General features: G+C 27.9%; 1 protein-coding gene across 1 annotated transcript in view; it reads right to left on the bottom strand.

The window, feature by feature from the left end:
- LOC136968870 (high mobility group protein DSP1-like) overlaps window positions 1-15,148 on the bottom strand; it is a 113,392-nt gene that overhangs the window by 34,078 nt on the left and 64,166 nt on the right. Inside the window, exon 3 of the mRNA XM_067262923.1 lies at window positions 3,095-3,205. Within this exon, the coding sequence (XP_067119024.1) occupies window positions 3,095-3,205 (111 nt within the window). The remainder of the gene's footprint in view (window positions 1-3,094; window positions 3,206-15,148) is intronic.

The raw sequence follows: 15,148 nt of genomic DNA, 5'->3' as shown, positions 1-15,148 counted from the left end.
TAAGTTTTTATAATATCAAAGGTTGCTACTTCCTCATAAAAACTGTTCTCTCACCATTTACAAAAATAAGAAATGTCACTAGAAAGCAATGGACCACTTGGAAATGTAATGGAAATCCACACAACCTGTATGTTCATCATATCTTACAAAAATACTATTATAAAGAATGCAACACACCATTTCAAAACTATTTTAATAATATTGTAAACACTTGTTTCTGACCCCCCCATGTTTTAGGAATTCATTCCTAAATTTTCTAAAAGAACTCAAAATAAATCAACTTCCTTTTCTGATCACATGATATTTGATGCCAGTAAATCTATTAAAACAAAAGTTTTCCAAATTACACCAAGGAAGATTATTTTCCACTTATATCACACAACTACACCTATCATCACAGTTTTTCAGAAATAAAGATGCCATATATGAGTTGAAGCCCTCCAATTCCAGCCCTAACTCCATTCCTTCAATTTTCTACATAAAACTAAAACTGATTACCACCATAATTTTATCAAGAATTTTTTCTAAAGTATTCCAATATAGTCTAGTTCCAAAACAATGTATTCCTCTACCATTATGCCAATACAAAAAAGTTCTGACACATTTCTTTATCTGTTGCAATGATTAAAATTTTTGAAATATGTCTCTTCAATAAAATTTATGTTCTGATAACTGCAAAACTCTTACTTATTCAGCATTGCAAACTGCATAATCAATCAACTATTACTAACTTATTTGATACAACATTTATAATTCTGAATAATTTTGAAAACACATACAATTATGTAGATTACATTGACATAAGTCAAGCCTTCAACACCATACTTCCAAATATGCTTTTAGATGTGCTCAGTCATTATTTTGATATTAACCCAGCTCTTCATTCCTGGCTGAACAACTATTTTTTAGCTCGTCTATGCAAGTTCAAAGTAGGGATTTTATTTTTCCACCTTTAACTGGTATTCAACAAAGATCAATTCTAAGTAGCCTTTTCTTTTCTGTACATATGAACAAGTTGTTTATTAATTTAAATTGTGTTATTGCCTATGCAGATGATATAAAGCTGATAACATGGGTCCAATGGTTAATGTCTACTCCAAGAAAAATTTGCTCATTATAAACCGGCATGTTGACATTTCTTATGTAACTCTTACCTTTTTTTTTTTTACTTTTTACTTCTTAATTATTATTATTTTTAACATTTTTACTATTTTCTTTTTTATTCCTGCATTTTTTGATTGTTACGATTACACTTTTTAGCATACTGTTGAATATATGTATTTTAATATATGATTTTTTTAAATATTTTTTAACAAATGTACATATCTGTATGTTGTTTATATATATATATTTATGTATCATGTCATTGCTTTGTACATGTTTTTTTATGTCTTTTTGTATTTTTTTAAACTTGTTTTGGGCTTGTTATGTACTAGGGGGTGGAAACTGCCTGATGGCATTTCCAAAATTCAATGTAAAATAAAAATAAAACAAATAAAAATAATATGTATTTAATTTGTGAGATAACATTTCTTTACTAGTATACCTGACACTTGGTAATGCCACCAGTGATACCAAGAATGTACAGTACAGTTTGTACCAATAAAAGAATGACTGAAGTATACCTGACACTGACCTAGTTACTTGGAACTGACTAATTTTATTTGCTTTATTCCTTGTTACTATACTTAAAAATTTTAAACTGGTCAGTCATATTTGAGCCTATAAAAAGTTTTTGTCAGTCAGTAAAATGGAGCCAGTGCTATTAACATATAATGGTTTCTTTTCCCAATACTTCCCATGCAGTTTCTTATAAGGCAACAACTTTTAAAATGTGTTTGTATATTCAGAAGAATTATTGCAAGACATCCGACCAGCAAATATTTGGAATAGGAAAAATTGTGGGCAACAAAATTACAAAACTGTTTGTTTAATTAATTTAAGTATTATTTATAAATAAATACTACTTGAAGAAAAGTTTGAAAAGAAAACTTTCCAGAAATATCAGGATTCAAACTTGGGACAAAATTATAGTAGGCAAAGGTCTTTGAATGTGCTCATGACAGCATGCAATATTTTACAACACTAGGACAAGAAAAAGCTATTGGAAAAAGGTTTAAATTTGTGAAACACATGGATAAATGTCTGAATACTTATGGAATTATGTGGAAAAATAAAGTATACAAATGTTTATTGAATTTTTAAAGAATTTTTTGTTGTAATTTTGTACCTTTACCATTGGACAGCCTTCATACCTATCCTATATTCCTATATCAATCTTTGGGAAAACATTCCAAATAGAATGATCAATTTCCTTCTCTTAAGAACTGCTCTTTTATGCTCTATTACTTCAATATTGTTATAGAGATGATCATTATATATTCTTTTCATATTATACAACAATATTTTACATCATCACTTCGTTACGAACCTGTTACTGCTGTGCTTCATGAAATTACAGTTTATCACAAACGCAAACGCTTTCAAACTTTTGAACAGTTCTTCAAGTGAAATCTGATGGAACACTTCTAAATGGAACGCGAATATTTAAATAAATCAAACTCCTGTAAGCCGAAATCCATTGCAACGGGCACATGCATTTGAATAACAATTAAGGGTCGGTTTGTATGTTCAAAAGTTCGAAAACATTTGTGATAAGCTGTAATTTCATGAAGCACACCAGTAACAGGTTTGTAACAAAGTAATGATTTCTCCCCAGTGTTTGGAGGATGGTGAGCTTTTATATTTAATAATTTTACATATATACTTTTCTCAAAAGAATAAAAATTTATCAATTTTTTTTTTTTACAAAAATCTCATTTTTAATAGCTTCAATATTTCATGAAAATCAGAATTTAAAACCATAACATGAAATTTCACTTCTCATTTAGAATCTCTTGTCTTCTCAAAATATTAAATTACTCTTATAAGTTTTTTGAAATTTTTTTTTATCAAATTAATTAATTTAATAAAAAAATTGTTTCTGATTAAGACTTAATAAAATAATAAAAGCATATTAAATTGCAAAGTTGTTCTTATAGCTAAACTCAATATTTCCTGTTTACGATATAAAATGTGTCAAATAATTTCTTACTTCTTGTTTATAGCGTTCTCTATCTTTGGCCGCTGCATTTAGAAATGGTTGTTTTTCTTCATCACTCATAGCATTCCACTTAGCTGCACATTCTTTACCAAATTCACCAATCTATAAATTTTAAATAATTATAAAAATTAAATTTTTATCTATCAAATATATGCTTACTTTAAAGTAAAAACAATTATGATTTATTAATTATCAGTCTTACAAAACTAATATAACATTTTAAATTACCAAAGAATTACAACATAATAACCTAAGTGATGCCATATTTAGTTAAGTTGAGAGCATCAAAGATAATATTACATTTTAAAAATATTCTTAGTGTGTGATATATAAATTTGAATATTTATTCAAATTCAATTTCATGAAGTCACCACATAAGTTGGAACTATAACTTAAAGAAAATTTATGCTTATAACACAACTTCCAGCACCTATGTTTCTTACAAACACCTTCATGTATTTGTGAGAAACATGTAGATTGGTTGAAGCTGCAATTAAAGAATCCACATATGTTATCAAAAAGAATAAGCACACAACAGCTCCTGTTCAATATGATTCCACACTGAAAATAAGGCCATGCCAGCCCCAAAGGTAGACTTATAAGAACAATGTTTGACAAAACAAAAACTTAAAACTGCAGTAAACATTGAAAAAAGCAAATATATGTATAAAGATGGCTGCATTAATTACAAAGATAAGCTAAATCAGTCTCAAGCATGGCAGATTTTTATTTTTTATTTTTATGTAAATAGTCTGTCTGTATTAAAATACTTGCTGAATTCAACAAAAAGATGTGAAACACCTAGAAATTGGTTAAAAGATCAGAAAGATATTTGAATTTTGAAGAATTTTAGAACATTCACAGCTGAATTTTTGAATGTCTTTGTCATTGCTTTTTTTAGAATTATTTCAAATATGATGATGCTGAAGATTAGTAGAACATCAGCAGACAAATTTTCAAATATAACAGCAATAAGGAAAATATAAAGAAGAGTCAGTGGAATAATAAAGCTTTCTTTTTCTAATACCTAAAGAGGGCCTCTGAAGAAACCAAAAATGTTTGTATTTGTGAGAAACAGATACTGGAAGTTGTGTTAGGAGTGAAAGTTTGCTCTAAATTCAATTTCACATAATAATTTGTAAATTCTAAGTTTATTTAGCAATAAATACATAGAAGAAACCATATAAACATCCATAAACTTGATTATTAGATTAAAGCAGATTTAAAAATCTGTTTATATTTATATATACATACACACCATGCAAGGTGAAGCAATAGCAGACTGAATATCATAATGAGAGTTATAAGCCATAGGCATTGTCATCCTTGGCTGGCATCATGAGTAACTATGATTATACCTAAATTAATAGTTCTGGGAGCAAAGATCAGATGGAGGTCTAAGTAGCATAACTGGCAACACAACTGCATGGTTTTGTGTTAGAGTCCCATTTTGGACAAATTCTTTTCTTTCAGAATCTTCTAAATTAATTGTTAAAATATTTATTTTATTATAATATTTAATTTATCAAGAGATGGTACATAATGCCTACCTCTAGACCAAATTACTTAACATTTAATTATTAATGATAACATTAATATAGCCCATTATAATCAGGCAATCATTTGACTTTAAGAAATCACTTTAAATAAAAATAAAGATAGATATTAGGTACAACATAGGAGATTATTAATAATGTGATTTTTCATATTTCACTTCCATTTTGTAATTTTTCTTACTAATATTTTAACATTTGTTACAATTCTTTGAAAATTTATTCATTCACACTAGTCCAATATACTAGAGGTAGGTGGTTATGCTTCCATCTCATATTTAATGTAATTATTTATAATTAATTTTTAATTTAGACATTTCTAAAATTTAATTTTGAATTGGTCATTAAGTTTAATACAAGATGGCAGTATAACTCCCTACCTCTAGTCAAATTAATTAATTTCTAATATTCAATTATAACCATTACATAGCCCAAGAATTTGGCATATCGTTTGTTTATTATATAATGGGCGATGGTTGTTGATGTTTATGCATAATGTGTGTGAACACAAGTGACACTAAGATGCTAGCGGAATGAGTGCTAAACACAGACTGATGGAGCATGCACACAATCTGGGACTTCCCCTTTCCTGTCCTGGTCACTTGTTATGTAAAACATTGCTCCTTAAGTGAGTCATTTTTAACATTTTGTTTTTGCTCGTTATGCAAGGTTCCACTGTATATTAATTTAGGCTGACTTAATACATAAGATTAAAAAAATTTGGAATCAGTAGTTGGAAAGAAACCGAAAATTTTTAATTTAATATTCCTACTGACTTGTGTATTTTAATAAATTAAAAACATTTACCATGTATCTGGTAATTAATGATTGCAATTTTGTAACTGCAAAGAACTACAAATTGTAAATAATTGCACATGTCTTTATAATCTGTTTTTTGGAAAAACAAACTCATGTTCTAGACATGTAAAATTTATGATAATCATTGATTACATTTGCTATCTTTGAGAGGAAGCAAAAGTGATAAGTTAGAAGGTTTGCCAAATAATATAAAAACTATGCAATAGTATACTGGGAGAAGAATCTAAGAGTGAAAAGTGAAAGTGCAAAACTTGTTTAAATTGAATTCTTATATTTAAAATGTAAATTTTGGTAAGTTTACATATCCTTCAATATTGCACAAGTTAAATGGTTTAGCACTAAAAACACAATGTGAAAAAGCAGCAGTTAGTACAAAAAGTTTAATCAGATAAAAAGCAAATGAAGAACTACTCCAATAATCAATCTAATAAAATCATTAATAAATCAAGCAGTTTGATCCCTATACAAATATTAAATCTCTTCAAAAAAAGCCTTAATAAAGGGTTCCATCACATACTATTGTAGTGGCAGTACAAATCTGCTAATGGGACCTCAATGCTACCTTAAAGGTACATGTGAACCACTCACTTTTGTGACTGCCTCTATATGCTTATACACAGCTGTAATGAGAACTAGTATGTAAATGTAGGGTACAAATAAAGACTTTTGTAAGTGTAGTTCTCATGCTTTATATATCAGAACACATTCTAACATCATATGGATGTGTGTGAATTTAATCAGACCCATGTGTCCCGTAGCTGGTAGAAACTTTGTCTGAACCCCCAGCAATCCATACTATGACTATTTTGAAACATTAAAGCTAACAATTAGTGTTGTAAATTCAAGTTTAAAATCATCATGAAAAAATAATTATACATGTTCAACAATTAAAGGAATTATATAAATTTAAAAAAATTCTTCAATTTTATATTATGAATGTCTCTTACTATAATACCACAAAATAAAAATAACTGTACAAAAATTAATAACTACCATTCAATCTTTTATACTTGTTTAAAATAATAATTATTAAATTTTGTAAGATATATAAGATGACAATAATAATACAAATTTATAAACAAATAACTTAGATTCATAAAGTTGACAACTTCCTAAGTTTATCTGTAGGGACTGCACTATTTCGTTAATTCATTCAGATGGATTAATAATTTATTGTTCATACATTGTTGTTTACTGATTACCTACTAAATGTACACAAACTACTGGTAAAACTATCAATAAATGAAAAATTCTTTAATTATCATCAGAGTAGGTATACTAACTTAAATCTATATTCTATTTTAATTATTTGCTCAGAGAAATTATTAAATAAAGTTAAAAACCATATTTCATTCCTTTAAAATATTACATTGAAAAATAATTTGCAATGCAGAAAAATATGCTTAAAAAATTTAGAAAAAAAAAGAGTAGCATTTACTAAAAATAAAGTTGACCACTAAAGAGTTAGTAATGCAACATAAAATCAGATAAACTCTTTGCTGTCCTTTTTGACTGTTGCAGTGTTCCTTTTGACATTATGTTGCTATATGACATCTTTTGTTTGAGGTTTTTTCTTTCTAAACAAATTGTAATTATGAGAGCAATTTAGAAATTAACCTTCGGTAGGCAATGAAAAAAACAATAATTAAGAAACTATATTTCACACGTAAGGTGCATACATATCTTAGCTACTATTTGACATAAGTTCAACTTGAATTCAGGCATTTGTCATAAGTGACACCATTTTCTCTATTCCCTCATTAAAGAAGTTTCTGCTTAGGAGTTCAGCCATCCACTAATGCCATACATCTCTTCCTCATTGGACTCAAATTACTACATTCCCAACTACACTTTCATTTTTGGGAACAAATGAAAGTTACTCAGTGCAAGGTCAGAGCTATAGGTGGAGTTAACCCCCATTAAAGTTGTTGGAGTTGTTTGATATGTCTGTGTGCATGTGTTGCTGTGGACAAAAATATTTTTCTGTCACAACATTCATCCTTCAGTGAATCTCAGCCGTACTGTCTTTCAGCTTGAAAAAACAGATAACAACATGCATTGCACATTTGGTGAATCTTCAATGACATAAACCATGTTTCCATACTCACTATACAATAACTTAACAAAATGGCTGACTAAATGGGCATCCTCACATAGCCAAAAGGCTGTAGATGCCTCTGGTATGGCATCAATGTTTGGAACAACTTATGTCTGTGAGCAATTTCAAAAATGAAGTATATAAAGTTAGAACATTGAATGCGATTGACTGATGAACATTTGAAAGCAATTCTCTTAGTTGGATGCATTAATTCCAAAGCAAATATTGATGATATCTTAAAATCTAAATGGCAGTTTCATAAATTTCACTAACCTTTTTTGGTGCTCAGTTTGTGAGATTCGGATGTGTGCACACTGGGTGTGATATAACTATCTTATTGCTAATCTTGCGTTTTTTGTAAACTTTTTGGTAAATAAATATATTGGTTTTTTTATTTTTTATGCAAAAATGTAACAGTTTGCATATATGGTGATACCAGGTTCAGATACTTTGCACCGAATTTGGTTTTTTTTTAATACTCTTTTGGTGCCAAAAATAATTTCTACTTTTTAAAATAACATTCAACAGAAAAAATAATTACAAATTTCTTTTAGCTTTGTTTTGTTTAACCTCTTAAGTCATACGACCTTGGCCTTGACCCTGAAACTTGTCAACAAATTTTTGATAAAGCAAACTAACGTGTTCCTTTTGCGATTCATATTAATGCAAGTTGACTGTAGTAATAATCATATACAGGAAACTGACAAATATGGAGGGAAATCGCAATACATAATTATAACAAATCAACATAATCTCTACTTCCAACTTCATATAAAAAGATATATTTTATGTGAAATAGTTACACAAAACTTTTCCTAATTTATTTAACCTTGTTTGTTTTTAAATATTTTAAATTTTGATATCTGAATCATCAATTTGATTTCAAGTAAAATTCAAGTAATTTTACGAATATAAAACCACTATGCTAAAACAGTGTTTTCTGAAACATGAATAACTTGAAATTATCACTTAAGTTTTATATATTGTGAGAAAAATTTTAAAAAGAATTGTTTGCAATATAAAATTTTTTTACCCATTACTCACATATAAGTTATAATCACATGAAATCATCTAGGTGCACTTAATACAAATTGCTATTCCAAGTAATAGTAGATAATACTTAATAAATACAATATATAAAAAAAATACCTAATTACAGTAGAGTCCCACTAGTCCAAACTAATTGGGACTGAGCCCTGTTCGGATTAGCCGAATAACTGAAATAATGCAGAAGCAAGCAGTAAAAGAGGTCTGGTTTATATAGATCCAACACCATCAATGATGTTAGCATTCCACCCTTTATTTCATCTGACTTGTACCCAATAGAGGGTGCAGACAATTAACAAAAATAAGTTTTGTAATTTTGAAATGGCAACCTGCCTTCACTGTTTACCTTAAAATTATTTTAACTGTAAAAAACATTGTTTTTAATACACAGTCCAGGATTCCAATCAGTTGATTGATGCTACTAGATGACTTAGCATGCTTAATTGTGGATGTGAATGTACTCTTCACTCTGCATTATTATAATTTAGTTTAGTTTGCTGCTACAATGGCCACAAAACAAAAAGACACGTGTACGTTGAAACATAAGCTGGATATTTTGAAAAGGCTGGACAAGGGTGAAAGTGTAATGAAATTGGCAATAGAGTTGTTTGGAGTAGGCAAGGCCACAATAACTGACTGGGAATAAACCACACTGACCGAAACACGTTCGGATTAGCGGGACTCCACTGTATATCATATTTAATGTATACTCAAGTTTCAGTTCAAAAAGTTATTAAGAAGTAATAAGAGAGTCATAGATGTTTATATTTATTCTAAAAACTAACCATTTAAAAATGAAAAATGTTTATTGCAGAATTCTTTAAAAAATCTTAATATCAACTCACAGATAAAAACAGTGGATTTATGACAGAAAATAAAACTCTAAAACCACATTTTCCATCTTTAAGCTCAATTCTTGCTTAAGTGTTTTAGAACTTGTCATATACAAATGGTGAGGCTTTTATATTGTAGTGTTAATAATTATCTTATTAACAAAAGTTTTCTACAATTTTAATTATTTTGGGTTGCATTTCAGGAAGAACATTACTTCACTACCCTTTTCAGCCTATTATAACACAATACAAACATTATGGTGGATATTTAAGATGACTTATTTCTTTAATTTTTAAAAAAATACTTCAATGATACAACTATATAAACTACAACCTATGTCTTATATAATAGTTATGTAAGGACAAAGCTTAAAACAAGTCACAAATTTTATAATTCTTCCATTCACTAGAAAAAAAATGATAAATTTAGTACAAGATTTGTCCATTTCACAACATATGTTACATACAACATACAAACTTAATAAAACACTTTCCTTAAAATGGATGATGAACCTTTATAATTAATAAAGGTTCATCATGAAGTCATGAAGAATAGTCAACAATAATGGTTTCTTATGTTTTCATCACATCAAAAAAACTCAGAAAAGCATCATATTATTAATAAAACACATTGTTCTTTGCTTGTTATTTCTCTATTCATGGAGAAGACAATTATGTTCAAAATTTAAAATATAAAAATTTAAAAAACTACAGTAGAGAGGTTGTGGCCAAAGTTCAAACGTTAAACTTGTACAGCAATCAGAAGTGCACATTTGATGTTTGAACTCCAATTAAAACACGTTGTGCCATGCGTTCACGTCACGCACTGACTCATAGGATATTGTTGAAAAATGGTGGAACATGTTTAACAACAATGAATGTTATTAGCAAAGGTAAATAAACAAATTAAACTATTTTAAAGTATTTATAGGATGTTTAATAACACTAAATAATTAAACCAACAAATTTTAGCATTTAGGTGTGAATTTTGCTGGTTTAGTATATAGTTCCAGTTTGTGTGTGCCAGTTTTTTTATGTCTAATTAATTATTTTTAATTAGCGTCATGTCTCCTATTGTACGATAGGACCACCTCATACTTTTGTTGAGGGAAGTAGTAACTTATGTAAATCCGAAAGCAGCTCAGGAAATTATTTTTACAAACGTATTACATAGTTGATGGGTAGATGCTGTGAAAGAACAAACCTACTCCTACAGAATTATGATAAACTATTATAAACAGAAATATATGTGAATTCTATAGGCACTTCACATCACTTGCAAAAAAATTGAATAATTAAATAATTTCTGGATTAAAATCATATGTTTCTTTACAATATTATTCATAAATGCTTAAATAATCATTATTTTAAAAAATTAGTCATAATTTATTCCCAAACACAAAAATAATGAAGAAGTTTAGGCCAAACTTTTACTCGCCATGCTAGACGTAGCAGATGCCATTATCAACCTTCTAGAATTGCCAGATGGTGGCGCTCGATGTCCGACATTCACATTTTAGGCTGAAAACATCAGCCGCAACCTCTCTAATATCAAACATTTTCAGCAATATACTTTGTATATAATTGTCTTAATCTTATTCCATTATATGAATATGTTGAAATTTTTTAAGTTTTGAATATTAAAATTTGAATGTTAAAATTTAACATTTTAAGTTTTTATGCAGTATTATATTTGTTTTGTTCTTTCTATACTACTTAAAAATCATTTTCTATTACAGAGGAAGACATAGGAATGCTAACATATTACTGAAAAAACACATGTACAATTCTGTTATATATTGTATATATAGGGCAGATTAAAAGTCCCTTACACCCTTTATGTTCCAAAAGTACTGAAGATAAATACATTAACAAAAATCAATATATGTAGGAAGTCATGCATGAAGAATTGAATGGACCTTTTGCTGACCTTGAAAATGATTTCAAGGTCACTTATGTTGTAACTTTTAATGAGAAGTAACTTAAAAGTTTCAATTACAAAGTTAAAGAGCACCATTTAATTAGTATAAAACCATTTTCTGGATTCAAATGAACACATTCAGATCTGCATTATTGCAACTTTACTTTCCCCTCAAATTTAATTTTGTTTTATGCAATGCTGAAAATCATTTCAAGGTCAACAAAAAGGTTCCATCTAATTCTCTGTGCATGATTCCCTATTAACAAAATGATATATCCTCAGTACTTTTGAAATGAAAAAATGTATAATAAATTGTATATTATGTTTGTGTTACCTGAAGATGTCATTTACTAACATTTTTGATCATTTTTAATTAGAAGTTTTTGATGTTTATAAAGGTTGTTTATTTATTACTCATACATTTTCACTCACACTAAAGTCGTAAAATAGAGATTAAAAAAAAAAAAAAAAAAACACTTAATGACAACAAGATTCCTAGCATTATCATATGTTAGTGTGGTTTCTGACTGTCTAATGTGGGAATGCTGAATAACTATTACTAATTACATAAACTAATATAAACAGTGGAACCTCCATTAATGGACACTCCTGAATAGTAGTGGACACCTCTACTTAAATATTTTTACAATCCCTAGACCCTTCATATAGGACATCTATTATATTTACCTTAAAATAACAGACACTCTATAACAAATACCATCATCCATAACCAATCTTACAAAAACACAATGCCCTGCCTTCAATATTCTGAAAGAATTAATTATAAACAAAATATTTGAAAATGAAAACCAAGAATCGGTTCAAATACTCTTTCAGACAATGAATTTTGACCATAGGTGTCAAATAAAGACTGGCTTAAAATAGAAATACGGCAGGTTATAAGAAGTCCAACAATATTCTATATCTGACAACTTAGAGAAGTTTCATTTGGCTATCACCATTTATCATTATACATATTAATGTTATTAAACTTTGTCTTATTGCTGGAATTAAAGCTTATGATACCAAAAAACTATAAATTTTTCTGAAGTTATTCATTTGACAATAACCATGGTATAATATTAACGAAAAAGAACTTAAGATCATAAATGACATCATAAATGCAAGAAAACCAAATATCTTCTCACACTTTAAAGTGGTTGGAAAAATCACCTCTATAATACAACCTTTGAACTCCCCAAACAAATGCTGTTATAACTGTTTTAACAGCTTTGTGGAGACTAAAGTACAATTTTAATAAATCAGTTACTGAAAAAACAAGAATGTTTAAAAAGTTGCACCTACTTGATAACTACAAAGCAAACAAATCCCTGTATTGATTTTTTATTAATTGCTTAGATCATAAATGACTTTAAAAATGTAACAATTCCAAATATATTTCCCACCCCTCGAAGTGGATAGCAAATCACCTTAGTAATTCCACAATTGAACAAGATTCAATTAAAAAAAATTTTTTTACAGCTGAAAAAAATATATTGTATATATATTTTAATTATATATGCTACATATATTTTTCAGTATATTAACATTCCTAATGCAAATTTGATGTTTTCGTAATCCATCTTATTCTTCACTACATGATGACCAGGTTAAGATACAGCATAGCCGCCAGCATATATTGTACCTTCAAATAGAAGACAAACTTCTTGGTCCTGATGGTCTCCACTATTCGGATATTATACTGTATTATATATATGTTATGGACCATGAATTGAATTAAAGCTAAGATTAACAGCTAATGCTGACTATCCAATGTTTTGATTAAAGAAAGTAACTATTATTTTCAAACTTTATCCATATAAAGCACACTGTATCCAAGTCACAAGTGAATAGAACTGACATTATCCAAAAACAATGTTTCACTTTAGCTGCATAATCTGAAATATTTCTAAGAAGGTTGGATGGATAAAGAAGGAATTTTGTTTTTCTTTTTTAAAAATCAAATAGATTATTATTTTTGTATTGTATAAAATAAATGTTGCCAGTTATTTCACCAAATAAAATTTTTTAGCAAAATCTGGTTCTATCTTAAAAGCTAAAAACTGCACTCTCCTAGTTACTGATATCTTCTCAAGTGTTTCATTGTATCACAAGATGAGGCAGCAGCACAAGTGGGACTGTTTTCTGAGATCAGAGATCACATTGCACTGTTTAAGAGCATTGTCACAGGAAGGTGCACAGCAGATAGCCACATGCCTAATATAAATTATTTTTATTTCTCATACTGTTTTTGATTAAAAGAAATTAATTTTAAATCATGTGTAATAATTTATATAATTACTATGCAATAAAAAGGCATTATTTTGTGATTTTATTTTTCTTTCAGGATGTTCCAGTTCTACAGTGCTTATCACAAGCTACCACTGATATTAACAAAACAAAACTCATGAACACTATCAATTGCAACGATACAAAAACAGATATAATTTAATGCAAATTAATTTCTTTAGTTTTCAAGAAAAAAGAGAATTTTTTAACTAATACAGAAAAGTTTATAAATAATCCATATTACAAATAATGACTGTTTGGGAATATTTGATTTAACAAATGACTTTTGTTGAAATTTTTAAATGAAAATTTTTTAAAATATTTATTACTCTACTTTTTTGGAATATTTAATTCATTTATTTTTAAATATACACCTAACAATATATTTGATTATTGATAAAATTCATTTGCATTATTAATTGCAATTTTTATTTTCAATTTACTAATACAAATTAAAGTAAAAAATTTTACTTTCCATAAATAGGGTAGCTGTATTCTTATTACTTTAACTCTAATCCTTTGTCAGGCATAGTATTTCCTACAGCCAACAAATATCCAATGGTTTAACCACACACAATTTGATTAATATTGTGTATTTAACCATACACAATATTAATCAAATTGTGTGGTTAAACCATTGGATATTCATTGGCTGTAGGAAAATACTATATACAGTTAAACTAATAAAAAAATTTAATTGTTATTTTTATATTTTACTTCTCAATATATTTTATTTGCATTAGCAATATCTTAATTATAAAATACTTCATTCATTTTTATCCTTTTAATATTTAATTTCAAAGTATTAGTAATCTATAATCCTTCATTTTTTTTCAACGGTAACAAGTTCTTAAAATTGGTGAATTTAAAATTAATGTAATTGCTTTATTTTACACATCACCCTATTTTCTTGATTTTAAGAAATATCATGAATTAGAAATTGAATTTTGATAATTTTTTTTTTATGAAAAAAAGAATTTTAAAATAATTAAATTTTATCAACTTTTGTCAAATAATAACAAATTCAAAAATAATGTAAATGCCATAAAACAAGTAATGTTTGGCAGGCTCGTTTTATATACAGAGCAGTTAACTAAACTATTTTTTTAATGCTCCATCATAATGTCATTTAGAAAACATTTTATGTTTAAAAGGATTTTATATTAAGCACACATTTCCAGTAAAATTTATTTTAATTGGTGTGATCATTATGTAGTAGTACAGCTGCAAATAATCTATTATTTATATGCACAACACATCAGATGATCCACTTACAATGATTTCTGAGTGTTGTTTTGGTCTACGAACAACATACCAACAATTCTAAGATACACTTCTATTTTAAATCAGCAAAAATATGTAAAAAAGTACATGTTAGAATCAAGGAAATAAACATAGTATTTTGCTTCCTGTTATTGTTTCATATCAACTTTTAATTGCTGTTTTCATCCAAATACATAACGAAATCTGAAGACATCTTTACAA

Source organism: Centruroides vittatus, unplaced genomic scaffold (genome assembly GCF_030686945.1).
Source record: "Centruroides vittatus isolate TY-2023 unplaced genomic scaffold, ASM3068694v2 contig_165, whole genome shotgun sequence".
In the NCBI taxonomy this organism is placed as follows: Eukaryota; Metazoa; Arthropoda; class Arachnida; order Scorpiones; family Buthidae; genus Centruroides; species Centruroides vittatus.
The sequence above is the reverse complement of the archived record's forward strand: the minus strand, read 5'-3'. Positions and strand labels throughout refer to the sequence as shown.